Raw genomic sequence first — 16,054 nt, 5'->3', positions numbered from 1 at the left:
GCAAGTACTGATAGGGGTTCAGAACCTTTTGTGAGTGGGAAACAAAAAAAAATTCAGCTCTTGATGGAATAATCAAAGTACTGGAAGATTCCCTAAAATAAATAAATTGTACAGCATTTAAGAAAGAAAATAAACTTACAGTTTTTAGTCTGCTTGTTTTGCTGAACAATCAGAATATCACTCGCTTTATTCAATCCTCTAATCAAGTAAGTGATGTTTCCATGGCCAAATTTATTCATCCGGATTATAGCATTATTTTGGAATGTAGTAATATACAAGAAGTCCTCGAAAACATCAATTTTGAATGGTTTTTCTTCTATAAGAAAAACACAATATTCAGTTATTATATAATATTATATAATCTATATGCATCAGATTTGCTGTAGACGGAAATGCTAATTTATATATTGAACTAGTCATCCCCCACAGATTTTGTAATTTAGATCAAAATAGATAGATACCATGTATTTTGTCAAGGAGAAATGGAAAAACTGAAATTGTTTTATCTAGCACATCAAGGTTCTTTGTTACATAACATAAGCCTGACACGCACACAGTTTGATGATTTAAAAAAAGACATGATAGCCAATTAGAAAAGAACTGTATTACACAAAATAATTAGATCAGTCGTTCTTAACCTGGGCAGTAGCCCCCCCCCCAAAAAAAAAACGAATATTCATTACCATTTACACAGAGAACTAGGTTGTTCAGAGTAACCTGTTAAGGATATATCAGAAATGTGCTTATTACCCTTCCTAATGGGGTGTATTCCAAGCTCGCCTCCACGTGGTGCACCCTGGGTAATGCTAATGAACGGGAGAGCGACTGCTGGCAGCCAGACCTATCTTAACGATCTCCTGGCTATAGACACATGAAATTACAGGCTATACAATCACCAAATGAGCCTTTTCAGGACCACAAGAAAAGAAAAATCCGGAAATTAGGTGCTAATTTCCAGATTTGCCAACCCAACATTGAAGGAATCAGCTTTGCTAAAAGTCAATATCTCTCAAAAATCCTTCTAGACAATGATATAGACATAGCTGTCATTCAAGAGATGCACACAGATAATGAACAACAATTGAAATCTAGGGGAAAAATTGCAGGGTACAATATAATACTAGGAGCTACACATCACCAAGCTCATGGCTGTGAAACTTACGTACGCAATAACATAGAGAATGCCCACTTAATATCAGCACATGTTAATCAGAATATACACACTATCATAGCCAAAATTGAAGTTCTTACAGTGGTTAACATCTATAAGCCTCCCCTGGTAGAATGGCCACCTGAAGTAATTCCCATATTTCCACATCCTACTATTTACATAGGAGATTTTAACAGCCATCACACCATGTGGAATTGCAATAATAATGATGGAAATGGTGAAGCACTAACAAACTGGGCTGAGCAAAACAATCTTAACATAATATTTGAAGCAAAGGACAAAGGAACCTTTAAGGCTGCAGCACGAAAGAGGGAATACAACCCAGACCTCTGTTTTGTTACACAAAATTTGCAAAATCAGCCGATAAACACAACAACACAAGTCCTTGAAGATTTTCCACACAGCCAACATCGCCCAGTTGGTAGAAAAAGGAATACAAATACCAATAATACGGTCTACCCCACGACCAAGATGGAATTTCAGAAAAGTGAACTGGCAGGAGTTTTCACAAGAACAGGATAAAATAGTAAGATGGATACCTCCTGTGAGTGAAAACTACAACAGATTTATTGGAGCAGTCATATCAACAGCGAAGAAGTATATTCCAAGGGGGTTTCCGAAAGGAATACGTATCTGGCTGGAATAAAGACTGTGAAGGTGAAGAGCTATACCAAGTCTACTTAGAATCTGGTGACTGTGACATAGCTGATGAATTACTCCAGAAGCTTGATAACAAGCACAGAGAAAAATGGATAAAACTACAGAGGACTTAGACTTTAAAAAATCAAGTAGAAAAGCATGGAGTCTATTAAAGAAGTTAGGTGGAAGTAACCCAATCACTCATAAAGATCCTTTGGTGACTCCAGATCAAATTGCCTGTCGAATAACTTCGCTGTCTAGAGCTCCTCGAGATCATCAACACACACACACACACACACACACACACACACACACACACACACACACACACACACACACACACACACGGGAAGTTAAACGAACACTCAGAAACTTGCGACAAAGTGCAGATGGCAATTCCCAATTTTCAAGAGAATTCACCACAGATGGAATAACTGAGGCCTTAAAGGAGGTGAAAACCAGCAAAGCATCACGCTTTGATGGTGTTCACCTGGAATTCTTGGTAAACTGTGGAAAAAATGCTCGTCAATGGTTAACAAAATTTTTTTCTCACATTTTAAGGACTGGAAACCTTCCAACAGCCTTTAAGAGAACCAAAATAATAGCCATATTAAAACCCAACAAGTCCAAGATCAAGTAGAGAGCTATCGACAAATTGCGCTCCTCAGTTGCTGTTATAAGCTCCTCGAGAGACGACTCCTTGATCCCAGAATTTACTCCCAGAATTGGGCCAAAAATATCTGAAGTTATCCCTGTTGAGTAAGTGGGCTTTACGACTCAATGTAGTTGTACAGACCAAGTACTAAGCCTTTCTACCCATAATCGAAGCAGGCTTCCAGAAGAAATGTTTGAAAACCTCTGTTGTGTTTGTTGACCTTACTGCTGCATATGACACGATATGGAAAGAGGGGATGCTACACAACTGATACAAATCATACCATGCCAATCCATCATAAGACTTATGCTGATGACATAGTCCTTGCCAACCAACACAAGAGCATTGAAGTAACTGAAGATATTCTCACAAATAACCTTAGAACCATTGGGAAATACTTTCATAATGGAGATTAACACCAAACCTCAATAAGATCGAGGTTATCTTTTTTCACCTAAACGCCAAATTGGAAACTTCAGGTCAGCATTAACAACACAATGCTGCAGCACCAAGAGTTCCTTAAATATCTGAGTGTTACCCTGGATAGAACACTATCTTTCAAAAGACATCTGGAAAATCTCTCTTTAAAGATCAGAACCCGTAATAACATCATACAAAAACTGTGGTTCTACATGTGGTTCTTCTGCTATTCACTGCGATACTGCACGCTGGCCTTAATCTACTCTGCGGCAGAACATTGTTCACCAGTATGGCTAAACAGTCCTCATATCAAGAAAATCGACATGCAAATAAATGCAGCGATGAGGACAATAACAGGTTGTGTCAAATCCAGTCCCCTCTACTGGCTTCTAACTTTGAGCAATATTGCACCACCGAACCTGCACAGACAAAATGCTGTGGTAAAAGAATACAAAAAATTAAACAGCAATCCCCTGTTGCCAATACACGAAGACCTTCCATATAAATATATGAATCGCCTTAAATCCCGACGGCCTCTACTAACACTGGCTGAAGAACTAGCAAATAGCAATTTCAATGTTAATTCGAAATGGCTAGAAACTTGGAAAGAAAAATCACCACAGACTTAAACAAGTATATCCTTCCCAACCAAATCTGAAAGGGATTGAGCTTCCATGTCATCTATAGAAAAGCCTAAATAGGATACGCACAGGACATGGTATCTGCGCGGACAGCTTACACAAGCGGGGAAGATAACCTACACTCCAATGCGACTGTGGGACCATAAACCAAACCATCCGGGACATTGTGGAGGACTGCAGCATAAGAGCCTACCCTGATGATCCGAGAGACTTTTTTGAGGCAGATCCTTCAGCTCTTGATTGGCTATCTGAACTTGACTTAAAATTTTACACTTTTTTTTTTTACCTGATATTTGTATATGTGCATGAATTGTATCATTTTTATTGTCTGCACAAATACGTATTTATATATTCTGATATCATGTGTCTTTATTATGCCATACGCTAAATAAACCCTTCCTAATATTTCATTATTGGTAGATAATGAAACATTGCTATTCAGACCGATTCGAATATCACAATTATATAAGAAAGAATAGGAAAAGTACAGAACAATGTTATACAATACTGGACAACTTACTCCTCTTGGCATCTGCACATCCATAAACGACTTTCTACCACCTAGCATTTAGCCAATCTCTTATGAATGTTACAAGTTTATTTTGTATGCCCATTATTTTGAGTCAGTATAACAAAACATCAAATACTTTGGAAAATGAAAACGTTTCGTGGTATATCCATTCTCTTTAACCAACAAAGCTATTTTAAAATGTATTCTATTTTAAAATTTATTCTATTATATAATATGAATAAATTGCTGAAGTAAAACTAACCTTTAATGTTTTCACTGCTAGGCTAGAGTTATCTCAAGCATTTTGAAAAAAATGGCACCTAGTAAGCTCAAGTGTTCTTGTATGAGCTGTTATATTAAAAAAAAAACTTTGGCAAAATAACTTTAAACACATTTGAATTTTGTGGGAATATGGTGACATTATTATGAATTCAATTCATTTAAGCAATGAATTAACAATAAAAAATAAAAAGTTGGTCCTTGTTAGGGATCTAAATAGCAGAGTAGGAAATGATTGTCAGACATTTAAAAATAATTTGGGAAAATTTTGAGAAAAGAGCAAAGCTAATAATAATGGCAAATACCTGTTGGATTTCTACTCAGGACACAGACTGGTTATTGCAAACACAATATTCCAACATAAAAAATGTGCACAAATTCACATGGAGAGAAGAGTCAAGGAATAAGAAAAGTCTCATTAAATTGAGAAAACAGTAATGTTTTCTCACTGGTGCAGGATACTAGAATGTACAGTGGATTTGAAATTAGAAGTGATCACCATTTAGTCTTGAGCAGGATAAAAATTGAATTTCATATTGAAAAGAAGAACATGTAAGAAAGTTTTAAAGCAAATAAAAGTTGAGCAGCTCTCAGATGTGAACTATAGACTAAAATACACAAATATTATTCATGAAAAAATGAGTGTTTGAGAACAGCCAAACCTTGGAGAATCAGTGATAAATCCTGAAGAAAACACTGATTGATTCAGCCAGAGAGGCATGTGGTGAAGTTGTCTGCAAGGATAGAAAAATCAGAACTCCATGGTGGACACAGGAAGTTAAAGTGGAGTGAAGGAAAAGAAAAAAGTGTATCAAAAGTTCCTGGCAAATAAGTCAGCTTGTGCTCTTAAAGAATACAGAGACAAATGTAAGAAAGCTAAAAACTGTGTAAAACTAGCTAAACAAAAGTCACAGGAAGACTTTGGTAAGAACACAAAAAATAAATATCAAGAAGGTGGCAAAATATTCTGGAGATTGTTGAAGACGCTTAGGAATGGAGGAAAGAGATCTGCAAAAGGAGTTAGAGATGATAAAGGTGACATGAAAACGGGAGAAAAAGATATCCTTGAAGTATGGAGTAATTACTTTGAAAATCTGCTAAATGAAACAAGCAGTGATGACAGCACAGTGATTAAAAAAAAAAAAAAAAACACTCAACAGGCATTCAATCAGGAATACATATCCATACTTGAAGTAGAAAAATCCATCAAAAGCCTGAAATGTGGAAAAGCAGCCGGAGTAGATCATATTCGACAGGAAATGCTCAAGTATTGAGGTATAAAATCTTACAGTGGCTGCAATGCATAGTTCAGAAGGCCTGGACAGAGGGGTGAATTCCAGATTATTGGAGTAGAGCTCTCATAGTACCCATATATAAAAAGGGAAATAAAACTGAATGTGAGAATTACAGAGGTATTTCATTACTACGTGTTCCTGGTAATACATATGCAAGTATACTTGAGAAACCGTTAAGAAGGATTGTGGAAGAGAAGCTTGGTGAAGAACAAGCTGGATTCAGGCCAAATAGAGCCTGTCAGGATCAGATTTTCACTTTATGACAAACAGTTGAGAAATCATGGGAATATAACAAAGATCTGTATTTTTAGTTTTGTAGATCTGGAAAAAGCACACGACAAGGTGCCAAGAGAAAAGCTATTCAAAACACTACAGTTGTATGGTATTAATGGGGCATTATATCAAGCATTACTTAGTCTTTATTTGAGTTGTAAGTCAGCAATTAGAATCGAAGGAAGTACAGGAAGATGATTTAATTTTAAATCTGTGTCAGACAAGAATGTACATTATCCCTGTGGTATTCATTATCCACATGGATCACATTATGAAGGAAAGTGGTATTAAACCTAATATCAAAATTGGAGATTTTAACCTCATCTCTTTACTTTATGCAGATGATTTTATACTTCTAAATAAATTCCCCAACCCCGTGTGGTGGCCGGGATAAGAATAGCCCCACTGTAGCCCATGCATGTTGTACGAGGCGACTAAAATGGGTACCCAGGGAGGTTAATGGATGGCAATGCTATAGCCCAGTGGTCGGCAAACTGCGGATCGTGAGCAACATGCAGCTCTTTGGGTACGTTCATGTGGCTCTGAAGTAAAACTGAAAATGAAAATAAAACTACCATAGTTTCATTTATAAAATTTTTAAAGGATTTTATTCACATAATGGTGACTAATTAGGATTAGGTTTTAGGGTGCCTCGACATCTGAGGTCATTTGCAGAGCAACAAAGTGACTAATAAGTTAGCACATGGGCGCTATCTACTGGGCAAGGCAACGTTGGCCATGGCAAAATGTGAAAGCAGAGTAAGTGTTGCTTTGCTGTTTCTGCAACTTAGTATTCTCTTTTGGCTGGGTGCATCCAGAAACTGCATTAAGGTGATAAAGGCAACCTGACAATTATTATTATTATTATTATAAAGGCAATTATTTTAAATATATATATATATATATAAATAATATTGGTTTTAGTATATTTAGATACATCGATGTTCGCGATTTACCGCGCCGTGTTTTATTTCACGTGCAACTGTTACAATAAAATGTGTTACTGGTGAGATTTATGTTTATTATATTTTCGAATTATTGTCATTTATTATTTTGAATAATCACTTAGTTCCTTTTATTTTCTTTTTATATAATGTAGTTATATAACGGGGTAAGGGATAATTTTATTTACAGGGAATTATTCCAGAGTAAAGATATGTGCAATACATCTCTATTACAGAGACCTAGCCTCTTCTTTACCAAGACTGCACTGCGTGGTGAAGAGTCACATCCTTCCAGAGGTGCCCTCGTTTTCACAGAACAGTCGGAACTAGATTGGAAAGAAGAAAAATATTCCAGAGGAAAGCAATGGAAAACCACCTCTGTACCTTGCCAAGAACATTCCATGAACATGCCAAAAATGAGAAAGTACGATATAGTGCTGGATGGTAAGCCCCCAGGGCCTGAAGGCATCCAACATGCAACAGGGGAAGAACAGAGGGCTTCCACAAGTAGAACTAGTTTTTATGATGTGACCAGGGGTCAAACCTGGAAGGAAGCTTGGTCACAGATGTTGCTGGTTGGAAAAGGGAGGCTCCCTGTTTCACAAAAAACCACAAGATTGGAACGTGGAATGTTAGAAATATGAACCAAGGTAAGCTGGAAATAATAAAGATGGAAATGGAGCACAAGAAGCTGGATATATTGGGAATAAGTGAACTTAGATGGACAGGAATGGGCCATTTTCAGTCAGGGGACTATATGTTGTATTACTCAGGACGTGAGACAAGTAGAAAATATGGAGTATCTTTCTTACACAGGAAAAAGATGGCTAGGTATGTATTCGGTTAAATTCAGTGAGTGATAGAATCATTTCTCTCAGAGTGAGTGGACATCCAATGAATATGACCATCGTTCAGGTTTATGCACCTACTACAGAGGCATCAGAAGAAGACATTGAAAAATTTTATGGCACCAAAGCGAGATTTATGGCTACTTATTGGAGATTGGAATGCAAAAGTGGGAGAGACTGAGGAACAAGGAATAACAGGTCGTTTTGTTTTAGGTATTCGTAACACTGCAGGGAAGAGACTATTTGAGTTTTGTACAGAGAATTCTTTGTTTGTTGCTAACACCTGCTTTAAACAGCACAAAAGAAGATTGTGCACATGGATATCTGGACAACACAGAAATCAAATTGACTATATACTTGGACAAAGAAGATGGAGAAGTGGAATTCAGTCTGTCAGACTTTTCCAGGTGCAGACTGTGGAACAGCCCATCAGTTATTAGTGGCTACGATACATGTGAAACTACGGAAACTGAAAACAACACAAATGTCTATCAGATATGATCTTGGAAACATACCAGCTGAATGCAATATTAGTATACAGAACAGATTCAACACACTCAATTTGTGTGAAAGAGAACCAGATGAACTATGGGAAGAGATTAAAGATATAATTAAAACAGAAGCAAAGAAGAATTTTCCAACAGTTTGTAAGAAGAAGAAGAAGTCCAAATGGCTGTCAGAAGATGCCATCAAAACTGCTCAGGAAAGGAGGAAAATGAAGGCCACAGGAAATTTGTAGGAAGTATGGCATTTGAATGCAGAGTTTCAACGACAGCCAGAGGAGATAAGGAAAAATACTTTAACCAGGAATGCCAACAAATAGAAGACCAAAACAAGAAAGGAAAAACAAGAGATCTTTTCAAAAAGATCAGAGAACTAACAGGGAAGTTTAGTGCCAAGGTGACAATATTGAAAAGTAAACAAAAAGGATATCTTACAGAAGCTGCAGACATCAAAGAAAGATGGAAAGAGTATATAGACGCCCTTTATAGAAAAGACTCCAAAATTACTGAGAAATTTGAAGAACAGGATTATACACAGGAGCCAGTACCACTGGGGAGTGAAGTGATGTGGGCACTGCAACAGCTATCCAGTAAGAAAGCACCAGGAGGAGATGGAATACTCATTGAGCTGCTCAAAGCCCTGGGAGAAGAGGCAGTAAAAATTTTAACAGCTCTACATCAGTGAATTTGGATCACAACTACATGGCTTGGGGCAGGATTTCTCAAACTTTTTCTATGACGGAATATTTCACAAATCTGGAAATTTTTACGGAACACCTTGGTAATTTTATAATGTATTGATTAATAATTAATTGGTAATTTAGCTGATTTTTTAATTAATTAATAATTCATAATTAATTATTAATGAATAATTAAATAAACATCGATTAAAGTTTAATTTAATTGATGTTTTTTTATAATAAACCATCATTAAATTAATTTGTGTTGATTTTCATTGACATATCCAATTCTGATCACCAAATATATTTATAATATTATTATAAGTACTTACAAGTGAAATGCAAACTTTTTCTCCTTGCGTGCTGGTAGTTTTCCCCTCCTTTTATACATCCTGGAGATCTTTGTAGACTTGAGGTGGATGACTCACTATCTGTTCCGTCACAAACACCTTCAATAAGAGATTTCTTAATAACAATATTAAACAAAGTGGCTTGTCTCTTATTCATATTAGAATTTAAATCTGTATTCCTATTAGTTTTAAAAAAATCACGGCACTTCAGTTTCAGAAATAGTACTTACACACTGCAATATGAACTTGTGAAGAAAGTATTCAGTATTACTAGATTTGAGAACTGGATACAGACTACCTCGCTCTTCAATTTCAGTGAAAAAATTTTCTTTATACTTCCTTGCTGATTGGTCACTAACATTTGCAACACAGATGTTATTTCGTCGCCCATTGTTGTAATCAGTTTGCAGGCAATTTTTATGATCGGTCATAAACGGCGGTATTCTCTTTCCTGATTGTTGAAAGATTTCAATGTGTGAAAATTAACAATAATTCTTGAATATTTCCATGTTTAAAAATACGCCGCTTGGTCACTGACATTTGCTACACAGATGTCATTTCCTTCAGTTTTGAGAACAGAGGATATGCCATCAGTTGTTATAATCCACTTGCAGGCAATTTTTATGACCCTTCATAAACAGTGGTATTCCCTTTTCCAAATGCTGAAAGTTTTAGATGTATGAAAATTAACAATACAAAGATGTTATTAGGCATTCTGGGTCTGAGCTTTTCGATTTATTCACGAATATTATTCTCCTCAGAATATTTCTCCTATAAAATATTTATTCATGAAAAATGCTTAGAAAACTAAAATGACAAATTCCAGAACTTCTCGTGGAACACCTATTCACCTTCCGCAGAACACAGTTTGAGAAACCCTGGCCTAGGGAATGGAAAAAATCAGTTTACATACCTTTATTGAAGAAAGGCGATGCAAGAGAGTGCAGAAATTACAGAACTATAGCACTGATTTCTCATGCAAGTAAAGTCTTACTTAAGATTATTCAGAAAAGACTGGAACCATTCATGAAGAGAGAAATGCTAGATGAACAGGCAGGATTTCGAAAAGGCAGAGGAACAAGAGATCAAATCGCCAATGTGAGATGATAGATGGATAATAGAAAAAGCACAGGAATATCACAAGAATGTCTACCTTTGTTTCCTTGACTATAGCAAGGCTTTTGACTCTGTAGATCATGTGAAACTATGGAATGTGTTAAGAACAATGGGAGTCCCAGAGCATTTCATTATCCTTCTGACGAATCTTTATTATGAACAAGAAGCTACTGTCTGAACAGATCTTGGGGAAACTGAGTATTTTACAATAGGTAAAAGGGTGCGACAAGGATGTATTTTATCTCTGTACCTGTTTAACTTGTACAGTGAATACATTTTAAGAATGGCAGGGCTGGAGGAGTCTCCAGTTGGAATTAAAATTGGTGGAAAAAATATTAATAATTTGAGGTATGCAGATGATACCACCTTGCTAGCAGAATGCAAAGAAGATTTGAAGGAATTTATTATGAAAGTTAAAGAAGAAAGTGGTAAATATGGTCTTAAACTTAACCTCAAAAAAAAAAAAAAAAAAAAAAAAGTCAAAAGTTATGGCAACATGTGAACTTAATGATTTTGAAGTAGATGGGGAGAAAATGGAAGCAGTTAACAATTTTGTGTTCCTTGGATCCTGAATTGATAAAGATGGTTATTGTACCGAAGAAGTTAGAAGAAGATTATTACTCAGAAAACACGCAATGACAAATTTAAGCAAGATCTTTAAAGATAAAGATATTAGCCTCACAACAAAAATCAGAATCGTGAAAGCAATGGTATTCCTTGTGGTGCTGTATGGATGTGAAAGTTGGACTCTGAGATGCATATGGGTTTGGAGATGCTTACTAATGTTATGTCTCCATATCGTGTCTCTTTTACTTTTATCTTTTTTTTTATATTCTATGCTTTATTTATCTCACATGCATATCAGTTATTTCATTGCCGACAAATTTATATTTTTTTGAATGACTGCGCCAGCCGGCAACTAAATTCTGATAATATCAGAACTCATGAACTTTGATATAAAAGAATACATTTAATGAAGCACTAGTATAGATACACTTTAAATAATAAATTCAATGCTAAGTTACCTTCTTTGAATTAAACTGAGAGTCTGAACTCCCCACGTTTAAGATATCCAAAATTACAATCTCTATGCTTAAGTAATGCAAATCCCATATCTCTGTCATATTATTAAACTCAGACTCAACTTATCCTTACAGGGTTACTCAATGCTCACTTTCTAAGCACAATTAGACATAAACTTTATACATGGCATATCAAACTCATTCTAACTTATATTTTAACATGGAAAACAAATTCTAATTCTGTAAAATCTCTATCCCCCACAATTTAAGTGAAATTCAGGCTAATATCTAACACTACAGCAAATAGTTTCTTCCTGACAAACAGTTCAAAGATCAGGTTCCCTTCTCGGCACAAGCTTGGAATGGCACCAGCTTACTTGACACAGACAATTAGTCCAAATAGTCATTAAGGCACTATGGGTAAGTTAATGTGTGGAGCTCCTCAAATCCTTGGCTCCTATTCCTTTTTATGTGTACAACTCTACAATATGTATGAAAAGGTTGTACATTACCATCTTGTCTTTGTTCTTGGGGTTTCCGTGACTTCCCCCATGCTTTCACTTCCGATATGGCAAGACTTCCGTATTTCTTAGCCACGTGTTTCTATGGCCTCTGCGACTTACTTACACCTTCTTCGAAGGTTGCCCTTCGCTGACTATACATTGGCATGGTTCACCAACAGCTCTTTACTGAAATTCTGACTTCATTCCTTAGGTGGCTTTATACAACTCGGTATAACAGCAATCAGGAGATTGTTGCTGGGCACCGGCGACAAGCTTCCTCAGCTATCCAGGATTTGGATGGGAATAGGAACAGAAAACAAGAAAGCGTGCGAGTCTCATGCGGCGCCTTATAACTACCTTCCGAGCGCCCTCTCTTGTTGAATACGTCATATACTTAGCTACGGCCGATTGGTCACCCTAACTCTGAACTATTCTAACATGGTTCTAAAACATAGATCTCTTAAGCACATTAAATACCAACAATTCTGGTCCTGAAATAGAGTTTTCCTTTGCTTATTTTTCGAGAACAATATTAGTTTTAAACACAGATTTCCTTAGCTTATTGAGTTTTAATAATCTCAGTCAAGTTGATATACCTTTGAGTGAATATATATACAATACTCCCTTAGCCCTGTCCTTGGAAGTATAAGCATGTCCTTATCCCTAGGTTTTCATTGTCTCTGTGTTGGGTCGGAAACAAAGTGGCTTACGAAAAGTGAGTCGGCCCTTTTTCCGACACAACACTAAGAATACCATGGACTGCAAAGCAAACCAATAAATCAGTGATAGACAGAATAAAGCCAGATTGCTCCCTTGAAGCCATGATCATCAAGCAAAAATTGTCATACGTCGGACATATTATGCGAGCAAATGACAGCCTGGAGAAGATGATGATGCTTGCTAAAGTTGATGGAAGCAGGAGAAGAGGAAGAACAAGAATGAGATGGGTGGATGGAATTAACACATTCGCTGCCAACTACGAGTATACTCATAGTTGGTAAACCAGCTACGAGTATACTCATATGACGCTTACCGCCGGCAACGAGATTACCATACTGACCTTGAAGAAGTGAAAATGCTTGGCTTGTGGAGCTAGCATCAAAACTGTGTATTCTCATAGATGGTATATGCTCTGCACAAGCCAAATACGAGTATACTCGTATGACGCTTTCTGCCGGCAACAAGATTACCGTACTCACCTTGAAGAAGTGAAATTGCTCGATGTATGGGAACAGACTATGCCGAAGTAGCGTGGCAGCGAATGTGTTAAAGAAGCAACTGGAGTGCACTTGGAGGTTCTGAAAGACATGGTCAGGGACAGGTCAGAATGAAGAGTGATGTTTGTGGAGTCGTCAGGAGTTGGAAACAACTCGATGGATCATAAAAACAACAATTTATATAACGTGTTAAATAAAATATATTGTTTAGAGTGCTTTTCAATATGGCTACAAAGAAAAACAACAGATGAGCATGTGCCTTTAAAACTGAATGGACTAAATCTTTCGCGTTTATCTCGAACTCAGATGGCCTTCCAACCTGTGTTATTTGCCAAGAAAAACTGGTGCATAACAAAAAAAGTCAAATTTGGAGAGATACTTCACGATAAAACATGCCACATTTGCCAGAAAATATCCTGTCGGTGATACCAAAAAGAGAACAGTTGAAGAACTTCAGAAAAATGGTGAAAAATCAAGTTCTGTATTTAATTATTGGAGAGAGTCTGCCAATGATGTTAATATTGTAAGTTTGGTAGTGAGTCAGGAGATCGCTAAAAGAGGAAAACCAAGATGGTGAATACATAAAATTTTTTTTGTTAATGCATCTGAAGAACTTTTTCGGGATTTCAAAAACAAAACAGAGATTTTAAATAAAATTAAAACTTGTTTTAATTTTATTTAAAACCAACAACCTTTAAAGAGATTGTAAATGTCCTCAAATGTGACCATCCAACAAGTCGAAGACATTAAATTAGCTCCATCTTTATCAATTGCAGTAGATGAGTCTTGCGACATCAAGGACACAGCCCAAGTTTCCCTTTTTGTGTGGTATGTATCATCTGAGGGTCCAAGAGAAGAAATTCTGGGATTATTGCTACTCAAGGGCAAAACGCGTGGAGAGCATGCGTTTTGCCCTTGAGTGCATGGAAAAAAAATCATATCCCACTCAATAAAATTGTGTCAATTGCAACCAATGGTGCAAAAAGTATGACGGGAGCGAAAAGGATTTTGTTTCAATTTTAAAAGGAAAAATTATCATGAAGCGATTACTTTCCATTGTATACTCCACCAGAAAGCACTTTGTGCACAAACATTTACAGAAGAAATTGGTAAAATTATGGAATTGGTAATTAAGATTACCAATGCCATTATAGCAAGGGGACTTAACCATTGACAATTTAAAGAGTTGCTAAGTGAAATGGAGAGTGAGTATTCAGATCTTCTCCAGTACAAAAGGGTTCAATGGCTTTCCAAAGGCGACATGTTAAAGTGTTTTGCATCTTGCATAAATGAAATCAAACTATTCCTCGACAACAAGGATGTTCAATATCCAGAGTTAACGGAAGATCAGTGGTTGCAAAAATTGTACTTTATACACAACTTTATATCACAACTGAATCAGCTCAATCGTAAATTACAAGGCAAGGGAAATACTACTTTTTCAATGCTAGAGGAAGTTGTTGGATTCTGAATGAAGAGAAAATAAAATTATTAACACTCCCTTCAGAATCCAACATAATCCACCATGGCAAAGGCTACAATTGTAAATATTATTTAATGTAAATCTCTTGTTATAAACTATTATTCATATAATTACCTTTGAGTTTTTTTATTTAATTAATTAATCTAGGATATATATTAATAATGGAAAGGACTCTGTATAAAAATAACGTTCAGATTATTTTATTTATTCCTATATTAATAGTAGGAGAAATTGTGTTCATCATGTTTAATTATATATTATTTGAATTGAAAAATATCCCTTTATTTAGTTTCTGAATATAAAGGTAAAATGTTATGTAATGCTTATGCTTATGTACTGCTCTAATTGTTGTCATGGAGATGGAGTTAAAAATAGAAAGCACAAGCGTAGTGGTGCGTGAGTTATGGATGTGAGATGGAATCGATATGAGCTAGACAGTGAGAACAAGTTTTGGTGGGAAAACGGAGTGAAAATATATAAACGGAAAGCGAGAGTAAACAAGAAGAGCGAGTCAGGAGTTGGTCTAAGCAGTTGGTCGGCAGTCAGTCAGCACTAGAACTAGGGACTGGGTACAATTGGAGCACTCAGCACAGTAACGGCACTGAGAACAGTACAATAGAGATGAGGAAATAATTTATTAGCAGCACGGAGTTAAGTAAGAGGCTGTACTACAAAGAATTAAGTGCTGTAATCAGATTACGAAGGATCAAAATGTAAATTGACAACTCAGAATATTGATATGGAATTCTGAAGTTAATGTTGTATTCCAGTGCTTTCAAGGAAGATGAGTGGAAAGCTGATTCTATTGAAAAGTAGTATCTGAGGAATAAGTGAATTTTCTAGTACAAGTGTATCTGCATATGTGATGTGCTGAAAGTAAAGATTAAGATAGTTTCAAGAAGATTACTTTTGAAATGTTAGCTCCAGTGTGATAATTAACTAAAGTTTTAAGTGTGCTTCAGTGAATAATTTGTGCAAAGATTTATTCTGGTAAGAACAGTTATAGCATTTTAGAGTGAAGTTATAAGAATTATCTCCTTCTGTTAAACCCTAACATTAACTGTGGTGTTTATGCTGAAATTAGCCGAAGCTAGAAGATTAATAGTCTTCCCCCCCCCCTTAAAGTGATAGCTATCTTTTGACTGAGCTATGTGATTTCTGACTAAGGGATAGATAAAGAATACAATTGTTAAAATATTTGCTGTGAATTTCAGTGATAAAGAAATTGAGAACTATTTTTTGCTTATTAGGGAGAAATTCGATTTTGAAGCTCAGTGTTTAATACCAAAAGTTAAGTGAATGTTATGTGTAGTTGAACTGAGTTAATTTTGCATTATCTTGCATCCAAAGTATGCTTATGTATATTTTATATAACCTTGCATTAAATGTTTTGTTTTATTGATTTCAATTTGTTGTTAACCTGATTCTTTTCCACTGCACCGTTCATAAAATTATCAGACCTAGCGGGAACCTCAAATGTTAATGTAACATTCTGCCTATATAT

General features: G+C 36.0%; 1 protein-coding gene across 1 annotated transcript in view; it reads right to left on the bottom strand.

Moving 5' to 3' along the window:
- Positions 1-16,054, bottom strand: part of LRP1 (LDL receptor protein 1) — a 1,646,373-nt gene that overhangs the window by 312,463 nt on the left and 1,317,856 nt on the right. Inside the window, exon 78 of the mRNA XM_090402369.1 lies at positions 140-316. Coding sequence (XP_090258495.1) covers positions 140-316 — 177 coding nt within the window. The remainder of the gene's footprint in view (positions 1-139; positions 317-16,054) is intronic.

This window comes from Typopeltis vanoorti, chromosome 2 (assembly GCF_054136105.1).
Source record: "Typopeltis vanoorti isolate ZY-2024b chromosome 2, IOZ_Tvanoo_1.0, whole genome shotgun sequence".
Classification (NCBI taxonomy): domain Eukaryota; kingdom Metazoa; phylum Arthropoda; class Arachnida; order Uropygi; family Thelyphonidae; genus Typopeltis; species Typopeltis vanoorti.
This window is presented reverse-complemented; position numbering and strand designations above follow the sequence as displayed.